Consider the following 15,729-nt stretch of genomic DNA (forward strand, 5'->3'; position numbering starts at 1 on the left):
AGGGGGCCCCTTTCCCACCCCCTACCAGACACTGCCCGCGAGGCCCGCGGAGTTGAGGCACCATCGCCGCTCCGCGTCTCATCACCAGACGGGTAGGCCCGACCCGGTCGCGGCCTCAGGCCCGCCTCATCTTTGAGGGTTCTCTTTTCTTTTGTTTTTGGGAATGTGTGTTGTCGGCGCCGTCTGTGAAGTAAAATTGTATAAGTGTTGCCGTGTGCTCGCGTAATCGGTATTAGATCTGCATTGTCGCATTTGCTTTTTGTGTAAAAATTGCATTGTGTTTCTCTTCTTTTCTATGTGCTTTTGGTGGAATTGAATATGTGTGCTTTCCGTTCGTCGCGAATAAATGTGCTTTGTGTTGAACTGTTTCCTGCTTCGCTTCGTCATTTCCTTCATTGAATCCTCATCTTGCTTCACGTAAAGGGTTGGTAGTGGGCTGAATACGCCCGATAATTAATCGAACCGTCGAGGCCGACGATAACACCGCTCGGTTATCCCGATAGTACGGAACGGGTCGCTTAAGTGGCCCGTGTCCGAAGTCGACTTGCGGCGAGGTGCGATCGCCCGGTCTACCCTCCGTGTGGGTACTTAGGTAGGTCGAATTTGGCGAGCAACCCTATCCCACGCGGGGGCTGATTGGCTCGATCGCGGTGAGACCGAAAGGTCCACCCGTGACTGGTTCCCGGCGTTAGTCCGAGAGGGTCACGACTGGATTGTCCGTCCGGTGGGCGACGTGCCACGATTCGAGTTACGTGGCCGTCAGCACGCCGGCGGGCGCGAATCCGTAACACCACTTTACCTGGCTATCTGTGAAGGAGCTTGGGTTTCCACGTGTGGTTCTCCACAAACCCTTCTCAAGCACCATCAGCATGTTGAGCACTCGTTTAACAGACGCTTCAAAATTCCCATCTCTCTTCTGTTTCAGATCGTAAAGGTTATTGATGAGGACTGCAGAAGCAAAGTAAAGTGGACCTGAATCAATCACAAGTACAATCACCATAGCAGGAGAGTGCAACAGTGTGCCAAATCCCTTAAGAGGAACACAAACAAAATTCCAATACGAATACAAACCACTGAAAACTACACCTTGGGTTGCACGTTTTGAAATAACAAAAATAAAACTAGAAAGGCACTCAGCATAGCGCACACCTCCGCCCCATAATGCCTGATCCACGAGAACATATCAGTCCCAATACATTTTTGAAATATCATGCTATATATCGTTTTTTTTATCCCGATCTCTCAATGGTGAAGAATCGCTTTAAAAATTCTAGTCGTCGGATCCGGATTCGGATTCTCACTAAAATCGAATCACTTTGTCGTGGTCACACACCCAACCTGTCCACGAAGTTTCGTCCAAATCTGTCAACAACTTTTTGAGATATCGTGATATATATATATATATATATATATATATATATATATATATATATATATATATATATATATATATATATATATATATATATATATATATATATATATATATAGTTTTTGTCCCTATCTCTCAATGGTGAAGAATCACTGAAAAATTCTAGTAGCTGGATCTGGATTACACCACCCTATCTCACACGTTACATTAGTTATTTGTGCCTCTTGTATGCGTCCTTTATGACATCCTTAAAAACAATGTTTCCTTTTTGGAATGATTTTCAATTTTGTTTGACTGCCAGACAGAATTAAAATAAAAATCTCACCCCACTCTGCGCATGCGCGATCGGGACAAATTCAGAGCCAAAGTACTGTTAAACGGCAGACTTGTCTTCCTATTCATGTTCCCATTCATGTTCAAAATATAAATATACAATTTGAATAAGTTGTTCCTCAATCATAAACCAACGATTGTAAAACTGATAAAATGGACGGACGGATGGACGAACATTAACCAATTGCTTAACCCCGCTTTTCACTGAGTGTGTGCAGGGTAATTACGTTCAACAGTACCTCAGTAAAGGTGATGCTTCACCTTTTGATCCCCAGCAACCGTTTTACCAAGCCTCTATTCAAATGTCCAGGGAGCCCAAAATCCAAGGAGCTCAGGGTTCTAAAGGTTAACCATCTGGATTTGCAATAAACAAAAATAACTGGTTTACTTAAGGTCAATTCACTCTCTTACGTCTGCATTGAAAGATACTAATCAAGAAGACGTCCCAGGCAAAAATAACATTCCTTTCTTGTAGTAATTCTCTGCAGACTACTGCAGTATATGAGAGTACAACTCTCATATACTATAAGTTCTAACTAGCATTTTTGCTTGGGGTAAAATAATTTATCAAAAATATATCCAGAAATTAAATATTATATGCATTTTCATTGTTACAGTACATTAAATATATTTTCATCTCGACAACATTTTTAAGCAAAATATTGCTTCTTGTATTTGCTTTCTTGACTTGTGTAATCGGTACATTTTTGTGTCAGTTTCTTATTCATTTATTTTTGCCTGCAGTCTTCATTACAACTTCATTTCAAATGCAATTCATCAATTGTGTTTTTAGAGGAAATATTGGCACAAGGCAATCAAACAGAATTGCCAATGGTGCTGAACAATCCTTGGCAAAGATATCATCATGTTTATGGAGAACACCTACAGCAGGCCTGTAAACCACATAACCGGCAGGCCGCAGGAAAAATGAATGGTATGCTAGGTCAAATGGGACTGCTGGTAAGGGTGATTATGGCACCCTACTTTCCCACCCAAACTAATGGTCCCTTCCTACCAAACAGGTTCTTCCTGCCAATGGCAAACACGTGGAGCCCCAATGCTAATAGTAACTGTTTTATCTTATTTTTCCAAGATCAACATAGTAACCTGCTTTTATTAACCTGTAACTACAAAGATTTTTTTCAAGATTTTACTTTTTTTCAAGATAAAAAATAGGTTTCTTCAAAATAATGGTGATGCTTAAACTAATATGATAACAATGAAAGTCTACACATTTCCATCTATACTAACAAGTGTGTGTGTGTGTGTGTGTGTGTGTGTGTGTGTGTGTGTGTGTGTGTGTGTGTGTGTGTGTGTGTGTGTGACAGTCAGTGTGTCTCCTCCATACCTCAAAAACCATGAAACCGAGCAGCCTGAAACTTTGCATGCATACCAAGGAAACTCCAAGGAAGTGCATGAGTGAAAATTGGGTGTTTGGTTGAATGAAAACACTCCTTTTGAAGATAATTAACGGCCTAATTTAATTATATCATTTATCAGGCGCATCATTGGTCACCGCACTCTATGGGGTCTCAAGACGTATCCAGGTTACCTCGCTAGGGTCTGAAGCCACCATGTGTTTTGGCCTGCTCAACCAGGCTTTGACTTGGAACAGACCGGAACGATTTCCTAACAATAAAGTTTTTCCACTTTCCTCACTCATATTATCGAATGCCTGTTCGTAACAGCTACGAATCACTGGGTAGATGGCAATACTTATAAATGCCCGGAGACGTCAGCATTCGTGGCTTCATTTTATTTCCGCACATGCAATATCCTTGATGATCTCTTAAACTAAGCAGAATTCCAAAATTTAAGCTCCAGAATCGAACTTACAAGCAGTTCTGGCTCCTAGAAAAGTGCTCATTTGTCCAATTCGGACACATTTGACATTTCGGGCGTCTCCGGGAGGTAGTTTAATACGACGGTTCGGTGACTGCCTATCGCGTGCCAAGCGAGCCATTTCTTATCAACCATTTTTTTGGAGTGCTTAAGCCACTTGGCGAACACTCTACAATATTCGCACTATTACTGAATACTGTTTGTTGATCGACTTGAACAAAGTTCAGGGGTCACTCGCATGTGTTGTTAGCCATGTGTTGTTCTGCAGTGCAACAGGTGGTGGCTAGCTTGCTGAAAATGTGAAATTTTATTTTCCACTTTGGCATAGATAAATACAAATAAAAATTAAGCATTTTGGGTTTTCTTTTTTTTAAGTTTCTTCAACCGTTTTGCTTGGTGAAGCCGATTGGCATGCATTTAAGTTTCAATGGCGATACCGCAGTTCTATACCAGAGGGAGATCCCAAGATGACCCTCAAAAATTTTCAAACTGATCGGATATCACGTTCCACATATGCAATTCTGACATCATGATGAATGCACCTATGATGTCATAAAAAAAGATCACACTCATTTCCCATTAGGAGTACTTGATATGTGCAAAGTTTCAATTTTTAACTTAGTGTGGTTTCACAGATACAGAGGTCCAAAGTTTTTCCGTTTTTCCAATATGGCTGCCACACTACATGACATACGACGTCATAATTATCATTAAAACATTCTACATGAGTCGTTGCACTTGGTAGTCGCTAACAGCTTGGTGAAAATTTCGTCTCAATCCGACAAAGCGGTTGCGGAGAAAAACACAAAAGTTCTGTGCGGACAAACAAACAAACACGGACAAACAAACAAACAAACGGACACAAATGCAATACCCTCTCCTTCAGCGAGGGTAATAAACTCACAAAGCACATCCCATTCAAACAGTTTCACTCTTCCATCCACCTCTTCCTTCTCCACTGTGAATTCCATTCCTGTAGAAATCAGAAACGACTAAAAACTTGTCATCTACATCTGCCATTGTTTCTCTCGGGTTTACGTTAATTTCCTCTTGCCGTTTTTCTGTGTCAACAACCAATCCTTTGTCCTCTTCACATCTTCCCTTAGTTGTGCAATGGCAGATGTGTTCTGTTTGACATCGTTGAAGACTTTGTACATGTCAGGAAACTAAACCTTCATTTTGCACTAAATTTCAGCCTGCTCACTTCTCATTTCATCAATTTCTGCCCTTACATTTGCATTCTCATTTCCTCAATTTCTGCCCTGACATGTGCCTTCCAATTCCCTCCACTCTGGCACCACTCTCAGTCCTCATTTCATGCAACATTTGTGTGACATCTTGCAGAGAAAGGCCTGTATTCCCACCAACAGTGCCTTCTACTGGTGCTTGTTGTCCTTCCCACTCAGTGCTGCACACAGGTGTTACATTCTTTTGTAATGTTGCCTCCATTGTACATTTACCATCAGTTTTTTTCTTCTTTCTAACAAATTCAAATTTCCACTGTGAAATTTAACTCTTCAGATTCAAATATTCCACAGACGTGCAAGTTCGAATTTCACTCTGACACCAAGAATCACAATAACAACCCCATTTGTCTCCCCTGGATGCAAGGTCAAATCCCAAGATCCTGACACCAATGTCGCACCCACAGGTGGAACTTCCATTCACCCAAGGGTGTAGCTCCTTCAACCAAGCTGGAATGAACCAAATGGTCCGGAGATAGACATGAGCGGTGGCCCAAGTCATTAACATAGTTAAATTTACCATCAAAATGCACCATGAGTGGAAACAGAAGGGCGGAAGTAGTGTGGTTAAAGTCAAATTAACACTTATTATTGATAACACTAAACATAGATTCAAGCAATCATTAAGTAAACAACTAATCCCAAACAGTACAGCTTCACCCTTCAGGTGAACTATGGACTGCAAGCAAACAATGGAAATTTAAATGGGAGGAATAGAGAGGAAAAAGAGACAGTCGGATTAAATGGATTAACCGTGGTCCGGAGACGATATCCAATTTACAACCAGGTTCCCACTGAGGAACAAGGTGGTCAGAGCAGCACAGCAGTGCCCAGCAGCAACATTGAACCAGGAAGCAGAACAAGTTGGAACCATAATTTGCGAGGTTAGCAAGATTACCGCATCTGGTGTCCCAAGCAGTAATAGCAGAATTGACTGGTAGAACAGGGACTCGAGGTTGATATCGAATCAACGCAGAATCTTGAACGTTTGCACCAAATCCTGCCTTAGGCTCCTTTGCTTAAGGGTCGGCAACCCCAAGGATATGAGGCTGTATGGATATTCTCGATTAGAGGTGTCAAGCCATCTTGGTGGCTTGAAGCTGAATACTTTCCAAGAGTCGAACATGCTCAACAAGATATGGTTTCCACACGGAGCTTCAATACTCTTGTTTTGCTCTAACTGAAGTCTTATACAGTGACCAAAGACAAAAAGCCTGGTGTTGGCGTAGTGGTTAGGGTGGCAGCTTGGGATCCTAGGGTCCTGAGTTCAAGCCCCGTTGGCCACTGAATTAATACACCAGGTGGTTGACTCAGCCTGTCATCCTTCCGAGGTCGGCGAAATGAGTACCAGTGTGTCCTAGTAGAGGGGCACTGCATCAGCGACACGTGTTTTCTTGGTATACTCACCAATAGGGATAACTGCAAACTAGATTTGAAAGCTTCACCAAGGTCTATTTATGGTCTATGCAAAGTAAGTGATTACATTGTTTTGTCAGGTCACATCCAATAGCTCGTGAAAAAACGTTTGCCGCTGTGTATTTTTTTTGTTTTCAAGTTAAAACGCAGAAACCATGTATTAGACTATTCCTGCTTGCTATAAAAAAATTCTTATAGAAAGTGTTCATCTTCTGGTTCAGTGATGACTGGCTTGGGATGCTCGGATCCTGAGTTCAAATCCCACTCGGCTGTTGAATTAATACCAGGTGGGGTTGACTCTGCCAGTCATCGTTCCGAGGTCGGCAAAATGAGTGCTAGCCTGCTGGTATACTGTGTCGGAGTGGCGACCCGTCCAGGATTGAAAATCCCACAGCGTGCTTTGCGAAGAGTTGGCGAGTTATCGCCGGCACGATGAACAAATTACAAATTCCTGCCTCGACTCTGGGTAAGAAGTGGTCTGGTCTTCTTGAAGGTTCCTTGACACCAGGTTACACTGCTCACCATCTTGGAGCACGATTGCTGTGTGGGCAGCAGCTTCTCATTCACTGCAAACAAATTGATCAGGTGGTTCACACGTTTCAAACGGACAGCCTTCTTGGGGGTATGAAGAACAGGCAACCACCACCACCACCACCACCACACAATCTCTGCACGTAACAAAACATCATCTGCTTTGCCAAGCTTAGCTGGTTCAAACCAAAAAAAAAATAACACCACATAAAGGGAGGGTAATCACGCACATTACCTTCTATCTTCGGGAAAGTATCATCCATTTCAGATATCCGATCAGGAGACAACCTGAAGGCAGAGGGAAATTGATCAGTGACCGTGAAATACAAGTTGACACTGATATGAAAGCAAGCATTTGCACAACTCTTTAACCAATAATGTAGCACGTTGTGCAATATGAAAAACACACACACACACACACACACACACACACACACACACACACACACACACACACACACACACACACACACACACACACACACACACACACACACACACACACACACACACACACACACACACACACACACACACACACTGAGACCTGGTAGGTCTCCATTCTATCTCCTAAAAGCCACCCATGTGTGGAGGTCGCAGTCACCAACAACTGGCACACCACGAGGTCACGCGACAGACGTTTACACTGCAACTATCTATAATTCCAGCAATCTCTGTGTGTCTGTCTGTCTGTCTGTCTGTCTGTCTGTGACCGCTGTTTCTCGACAACCACTGGTCCGATCTAATTGAAACTTGCCAGGTATATTGCTGGGGCCCTGTGGATGTGCCTTTTCAAGGCTTGATATTAATCGGACAAGTGCTTCCCAAGTAATGGCCATTTATTTACCAAACCAATGACAAGACACGGTGCTATGACGTCACGATTGACGTCACAATTCTTCTTTTTTTTTGCACGTACGGCCACGTACTCGTACATTAAATGACGCAAACTGAATATAAACTAAACAGGGATTAAAGATATATAATTAAATAATGTGGTAATTAAATAAGAAGACTGAAGAAAGCGTTTTCGATACATAACGAAGTAATCTCGCCAGAAGAATAGCACAAAAACAAATTCACCAATTTAACCATTCCAAAAACAAAACAATTACTTATGGATTATAGAATTAATTAGAATTTAGTTTTTGTGAAATAATTAACATCGAAATTTAATCAACAAACAGAAGGATGCAACGTCCAGTCACCTTTAAAAAAAACCCCCCTCAGCCTCAATTCATAACAACAATAATAAAAAAAATTATCAAGGATAATAATAATAAAACGAGTTTGTTCAAATTATTAATCTATAAAGCCGATGTTTTTTACCTCAGGAAATTTAATTTCGTTTCAACCTAACACTTCACGATCATCGCCTCAGGGTCATTTTTATATATTTATTTAGTTTTCAAACAAGAAGAAATTAATACAAACGATCTTTAAACGGGAAAACCAAGCACAAAAATGTAAAGATCGTCTCAACAAAACACCATCTGTCGACGTCGTGTCGTGTACCTTCAGCTTGTGAACCGTAGAAAAAAAAAAAACATGAAAGGGGGGGGGGGGGTATATATATATACATATATTACCTATACACTGCCCAATAATTTTCAAGCCTGATGTACAGATCTCCATACACTACACAGACGACACACCAATCTCGCACGTTTGAACTATGTTTCAGGTGAAGGATTGTGCAACTATTAACCGACTAATATTGATGTTTATTTTTCTCTGTTGAGGTACAAACATGATCTGTCAGATGTTGCGGCCTTTGAATACTTGGTCTGTGTATATTGTATATATTTACTGTTATGAATTATGATCCTCTCTGACGTGTTCAAAGTCTCTGGCGAAGTCGAGGAAAGGAGGAGGGGGAAGGGGATCAATGCTGTACCATAAGCCATAACAAGGACTTTTTAAAATGGTTCGTGGAACAGCATCGACCAATGCACACGTCTCTGGTTCAAGCGGAAGTGACGTTTCATTTATCGGCCCGCGTGAGGAACATTTTGGTTGAAGCGGAAGTGACGTTTCATTTATCGGCGAACGTGAGGAACACCCTGGCTCAAGCGGAAGTGACGTTTCATTTATCGGCCAACGTAAGGAACACCCTGGCTCAAGCGGAAGTGACGTTTCATTTATTGCCCTGCGTAAGGAACACCCTGGTTCAAGCGGAAGTGACGTTTCATTTATTGCCCCACGTGAGGAACACCCTGGCTCAAGCGGAAGTGACGTTTCATTTATTGCCCCATGTGAGCAACACCATATTATACATTCTGTTACACCTCCCTTCTTAATGAACAGCAAGATGATACATTGTCAAAGTGTTATCAACTGAACAATCAGCGTCCACAAAGCTTTAGCAACATGTTAAACTACCTATCGGCTTGCAGTGCCACCAGAAACCAAGTTTGAGTGAAAGTTTAACCAACTTGTGTATCAGTACAAGTCTGCGATGGTCATCAACACCGGTTTACAAGAAGTTGATGGATTTAATAAACAAAATCTTTATACTTATGAGGCTCAACAATCTCACGTCCTCGTCTGGTACGCTGCACGGTTGGACGCGTGTGTGTTGCAGTGTGCGTGCAGTCGGGTGTGTGATGTTCTCTCACGGGTGTAGCTGGTTGTGGCATACCCACTCCACTGTTCACGTCTTCATGAGTGGTATTGCTCATGTTGCTCGTCGCAGCAGGTTCTTGCTCACGAGGAGTCATGACGCCGTCTTCAGGGGTCATCAGAACCGGTGGTGGCTCATTCCTTCTCAACAGATGACGTCTGTTCCTGCGTAAACCACTCCTGATGCCGTTGCCAACCCAGAATGATCTCGGGTGTGAATCCACTTTGGTAACGATGGCTGCCTGCCAGGTGTTCTTCCTCCTGATGCGAACAGTGTCACCCGGCTGCAGGTTAGCCGGCGATCTTACCGATCTGTCATGGATAGACTCTGTTTTTAGCTTCTGTTGCATCGACTGCTCTGGGATCTACTGTTGCTGGTTTGAGCAGCTGCTGGGTGACTGGTATCTTGGATCTCAGAGTCCTGCTCATTAAGATCTGTGCCGACGAGAATGATGTACCTGTGACAGGGGTGTTTCGGTACTCCAGAAGTGCCAGGTAAATGTCGTCATCAGCTTTCTTCATCATCCTCTTGATGGTTTGGATAAAACGTTCACTTTGGCCATTGTACTGGGCAAATCCAGGACTGGATGTCGACTGTTTGATTCCCCAGTTTTGCGTGAACCGCCTGAACTCTTGGCTGTCAAACAGCATATTGTCACTCACGAGCTCTTCTGGAATGCTATGACGTGCGAAGACCTCCTTCATCTTGGTGACGATCGTGGTGGCAATCTTGTCCTCGATCTCCACCACCTCCGGATACTTGCTATAGTAATCAACCACCAGGAGATAGTCTTTGCGTTGATATGTGAGGACATCAGCTCCCACCTTCTGCCATGCAAGCTCCGGTATGAGGTGTGGTCTCAACGGCTCCTTGGGCTGTGCATTCCTATGGCTGAGGAAAACTGCACAGTTGACCACTGTCTGTTCAATGTCTGCAGTCATGTTGGGCCAAAACAGAACACCAGCGGCCCTGACTTTCATTTTCTCAGCTCCCATGTGACTGTCAGCTATGTGTACCTCATCTTGGACCAGCCATTAGTCTTGGAGGACTCTCGGAGCACTGTGCTTCTTTTTTGGCTATCCCATCATGGCTGCCTGCCTTACCGTCCGGAGGTCAGGATACTCAGCAGCTGCAGCTCAGATCTGCTCTTGTATCATGGCACTCACCGGCATGTCACGCATCAGGTAGTGAAGCAAGACTTCTATGTCATCCTCCATCTGGTCGTCTCATCGGTCACCAGGTAAGTATGCACGACTCAGTGTGTCGGCTACATACATGCACTCACCCGGGACATACCTCACATCTAGTTCATAGCGCTGAATTCTCAAAAGCACTCTCTGCAGTCGCGGAGTTGCCCAGGGGTTTCTTGAAAATTGCCTCTCGAGGGCGGTGATCCGTCCGCACATTCACTGGCTTTCTGTACACACACTGGTGGAATTTGTGGCATGCGTAGCAGATTGCCAACAGTTCCTTTTCAATCTGTGCTAAGTTATTTTCATTATCCGTCATGGACCTTGATGCATAGTGAACTGGCCAACCCTCCGAGAGCAGACAACAACCAAGCCCACTCTGGTTAGCATCTGCTTGGATTGTCACCGGCTTAGAGACGTTGTAGTACCTCATAACGGGTTCTGTTGCCAATGCTGCTTTGACCTTGTTGAGACTTTGTGTGTGTTCCGCTTCCCAGCTCCAGGCTGCGTCTTTCTTGCGCAGTGCATGGATCGGTGCCGTGGTCTCCGACTCGTTCGGTATATATTGCGCCAGGTATTTGACCATGCCCAACAGGCGCTGAAGTGCTGGCTTGTTTTCTGGTGTAGGCATGTCTGCAATCGTTCGGATCTTGGACTTGTCTGGTGTCAGTCCCTCTGGAGTGATGATGTTGCCCGTGTACAGCACTTTGGGTACTCGGAACTGTACCTCCGTCCTGTTGAACTTCACCTGTTGTTGACGAGCTCTCTGCATAACCTTGTGCAATATTTGGTCATGTTCTTCCACGGTTTCAGCGGAAATGATCATGTCGTCGGCGATAACCTGTACACTCGGAATGTCGCTGAAGGCCTCCTGGTTTCTCTTGTGCATGATTTCACTCAATGACAGGATGCCAAAAGGTATGCGGCAGAATCTCACCCTTCCCCAGGGTGTATTAAGTGTGCACAGGTCGGAGGACTTCTCTGTCAGCTTCACATGCCAATACCCGTCAGCCATGTCAATCACTGTGAACACATCTCCGTACTGCTCGAGCAGCCTCGCCTTGGTCAGTGGAGCATGCAGTGAATCCATACGCTTGATAAGGCCCAGCTTCTCACATGTGTTTTGCCCTCGTATGGGAACAGTGTTTTTCTCAGTGACGTAGAATTTGATTCTCCAGTCCTGCCCTTTGTGCTTGCAGGGAATCACTGTTTTACCCAATGGCTGAATCTTGCCATCACCAAAAGCAATGAGAATGATGTTGGTGGGTGTTATGGTGTGCTCAGGCAATAGTCAAGGTAGCAAGCGAGATTACGCTTGCCTGGACACCTGTATCGAGCTTGATGTTCACCACACTCTGGCCAACTGAAAGCTGTTCTTGCCACCTGCCCACAGGCCGGGGGACGTCATCATCCAGGTTACCGATGAGCATCGAATCTATGACCAGAAACTCTCCAGTACCTTGCTCGGGATCTGCATCCAGAAGAGGTACCCTTCTTTTGCCTCCACCTTTGCATACAGCAACCCAGTGATTCTTGCCTCCACACTTGGCACACGTTTTGCCAAATGCTGGACACCTGCGTGGCCCAGGACTGGGCTTCTTGCCACAGTACTCGCACACAGGCTGAGTAAGGCTTTCCTGTCACCTTTTTGTAACTACTGTCATGGCTCTGGCTGCAGGTTTGGCCATGGCTTGCTTGGGAAAGGTGGCGTGCTGTTGTTGCCTCTCTTTATCCACTGCATAGACTTGCTTGGCACCCTTCATGTCGTTGAGCTGCTGCCTGCTTGATTCGGCGGCATGGCATATGTCCAAAGCTTTCTGCAGTGTGACCTCACCTTCCCGAATAGAAGAAGTCTCTCCTTAGATCTCTCGTCTCGCACACCAAACACAATCTTATCTCGAATCATGAGTTCTTCTTGAGGTCCGAACTCGCACATGACTGCTTCCGTTCTGAGTTCAATGAGCCATTGGTCGATCGTCTCACCCTCCGCCTGGTCGCGTTTCTAAAAACGATACCTCTCGTACACAACGTTTTACCTCGGTCTGCAGTAATCCGTGAACTTCCGCAGCACCAACTCATAATCATTCACATTGTCACCCTCAGCAAAGGTAAACATCTTGTGAATAGCCAGGGAGTCCGGTCCCGCCAATTCAAGCAAAATGGCGACCTGCACGTCAGCGTCTTTTTTTTTCTTTTCTTAAGCTCAGCAGCCTTGAAGTAGTTGGAGAATCGTGCAGCCCACTTGTCCCATGCATCGGCAGCATTCGATGCCTTAAAATTCATTGGTCCCGGAGGCTTTAGGACTTCCATAGCGGCGTTTGGTTCGCTTATCTGACAACAAGTAACAGCATCGACCAATGCACATGTTTCTGGCTCAAACGGAAGTGACCTTCATTTATTGGCCCACATAAGGAACACTATATACATTCGGTTTCAGTTGTTGCTGCTTCCTTGTTGATGCTCGGCATTTACAAAGGATAAAGTACTGACAAACAACCGTTGCGCAGGATTGATTGATCGGCCCATAAGTGGGCTCCTCTCGCAATGAAGTTCAGGTCAGGTCAGGTGTGGGAGCATTTGCCAGAGCAGCGCATCACTGCGTCCACTTTCAACCATGTTGTATCATAAAGTACTCCAAGAATGACGAAACAATATCCTCCAACGGTTTTATTCGACCGAACATCGGAACGTAACAAGCTTTGCACTGCACACCTCGTGACCTCTCACCCCGAACTCCTTCCTCATCGCACCCTCTAGCGTCCAGTCTATGCACAACACCACATATCCCCCTTTAACCACAAGCATACTGTATCTCAGTGGACAACAATCATATCAATTAACTAGAAGTTGAAATGTTGTAATTGCCACAGCATGGATTAACCATAAAACAAGTCGTAATAAACATGGCAACAGTTTAAATTAGCTTCCTTTTCTTATTCTCATAGGACGTTACATAACCTCATCGCATGATCTTGAGTCCAGGCTGGAGTTCTGCGAATTCTGGCATCCCGGCCGACCGGCACATGTTCTGATGTGTCTTGCGCTGGTGGTGCGGTGATGTCAGGAAGGAGTGGGAGCTCGGCATCATCTCTTGCATTCCTTTGACAGGCAGATGCTAAACGAGACGCATTCCAGATCCGTCCACCGGGCAGTTTGTACGTGTGAGATCCTCTTTGCTACAGAACTTCGAGAGGCGCTGAAAATTTGGATTGTCCTTTTTGGAGTACGCCAGGTTTCCTCACTCGGACGAAGGAACCGCATTCACAGTTCACATCCTTTGCTCCACGGCGTTTGGCGGTGTACACCTTTTGCTTGTTCTGTTTCTCTTGTACACTGAACGCCGTGTCTTTGTGTGACGCTGTGTTGGGCTTTGGCATCTGCAAACCAGATACATGTAGCATGGTGTGCATCTCTCTCCCATGAAGCAGTTCAGCAGGTGATCGCTGTGTTGTGGCATGTCGTGTTGCTCGGTATGTTTGAAGAAAGTTGTAGATGTTTTCCAGTCTTTCCGTTCAATGTTAGCAGTGAGCAAGCTTTCCTTTAAGCTTCCATTGAATTGCTCAATTTCCCAATTCACTTGTGGGTAGTACACTGCTGACTTCCTGTGGGTAATGTCTCTTTCTTTCAGAAAGGTTTCAAATTCCTGAGATGTGAATTGTGAACCATTGTCAGATATCAACTTTTTTGGGTTACCTTCTCTGCGAAAGATAGTTGACAGGAACTTTATCACTATGGTGGAAGTGAGCTGGGAGGTGAAATGCAATTTTTGTCTATTTGCTAAAGTAATCAATGAGAGTGATAGCGAAACGACAATCCAGTGGTGCAGAGTTGAAGGGTTCCATTATGTCGATTGCCAATTTCTCCCAAGCGGCATCGGGATAAGGAACCAGCTGTAGTGGTGATGCGTGTGTCACAGCTGTCTTGTCGTGCTGCTGGCAAGTAGTGCAAGCCTTGATTGCGGACTTGACGTGTGTGACCATTCCCGGCCATCAATACAGATCTCTTAACTGCTGCTTTGTCCTCACTATGCCATGATGTGTACCATGCACTAATTTGGTGAAATTCGGCTGTAACACCTCCGGGACAAGAAGGCGGTGAGTACCTCTCATCACGCAGCCCTCTGGTAGTGACAGTTCAGTTTGCAATCTGAAGTAAGGAAGGAGATCAGGATCCAGGCCTTCTGACGTTTTTGGGCAGCACTCTGTAAGCAATTTTGTTTGAATGGGGCAGGAAATACAGGCAGTTTTGAATTCTTCAGCTGTCACCGCAGTGAGCGTCAACATGAGCGTGACATCCTCAACATCATCATCCAGACGTCTCCGGGTGTTTATAACCATTGCAATGTATGCAGCAATCCGTAGCTATGATGATCAGCTTGTTCCAAGTTGCGGCCCGTTCCAAGTCAAAGTAAGGTTGAGCAGGTCAAAAAACATGCTGGCTTCAGATCCCAGCGAGGTTACCCAGGAAACGCCTTAAGACCCCAGACAGCGAGGTGGCCGAGGATCACCCGATGAAGGATATGATTAAATAAGGCCGTTAATTATCTTCAAAAGGGGTGTTTTAATTAACCCAAACACACAATTATTACTGTTGCGCTTCCTTTGAGTTTTCTTAGTATGCATGTAATATAAAGTTTCAGGCTGTTAGGTTTTATAGTTTTGGACTTATGTAGGACACACACACACACACACACACACACACACACACACACACACACACACACACACACACACATTGCCTTTTATTAGTACATATAGATGACGATAACAGTTTAAACTAGTAGGGCACTCGATAAAGCGTATACCTCCTCCACGCAATCCCTAATCTAGCAGAACATATCGGGCCAAGAAACTTTTGTTGTCTTTCACATTAGTTGGTGTCTTTCTCAGAATTGACCAAAGGAGATAAAGCTTTGGTGCCGGATAAACATCCGAGAGGATTGAAGGAGTGTGCAGAGCAGATAGGCATGATGTGAACACACTGTATATAACGTCATGCTTATCTGCCCTGCCAACATGAGTCCATGTCATTGATCTATTATAGACCGACCTTTGTTCATACAATGTGAGAGCCATTCTTTGCAAGAACAGCCACGTCACTGATCCACACAGACTTCAACCGGTTGTAGGGATCCAAAGTATTCCATGCCTTCACGTCTTCCAGGGTGTTCATACTTTT

At 44.6% G+C, this 15,729-nt stretch overlaps 1 protein-coding gene across 12 annotated transcripts in view; it reads right to left on the reverse strand.

Annotated features, from left to right (window-relative positions):
* The window catches only part of TEX11 (testis expressed 11), a 136,903-nt gene that overhangs the window by 77,193 nt on the left and 43,981 nt on the right, over window positions 1–15,729 (reverse strand). For 3 of the 12 annotated variants that reach the window (XM_085859400.1, XM_085859401.1, XM_085859409.1), the window contains exons 2-3: window positions 6,974–7,026; window positions 800–948 (exon numbers count right to left, since the gene is read on the reverse strand). In XM_085859400.1, coding sequence (XP_085715526.1) covers window positions 800–948; window positions 6,974–7,001 — 177 coding nt within the window. In that variant the 5' untranslated portion in view covers window positions 7,002–7,026. Of the gene's footprint in view, window positions 1–799; window positions 949–5,689; window positions 6,774–6,968; window positions 7,027–8,067; window positions 8,206–8,253; window positions 8,275–8,548; window positions 8,688–15,729 lie in introns of those variants that run through there. The other 9 variants (XM_085859403.1, XM_085859402.1, XM_085859398.1 and 6 more) reach the window with 9 other exon arrangements.

The sequence above is a fragment of the Eptatretus burgeri genome, chromosome 16 (genome assembly GCF_056783735.1).
Source record: "Eptatretus burgeri isolate ZD-2024b chromosome 16, Ebu_testis_v1, whole genome shotgun sequence".
Classification (NCBI taxonomy): Eukaryota; Metazoa; Chordata; class Myxini; order Myxiniformes; family Myxinidae; genus Eptatretus; species Eptatretus burgeri.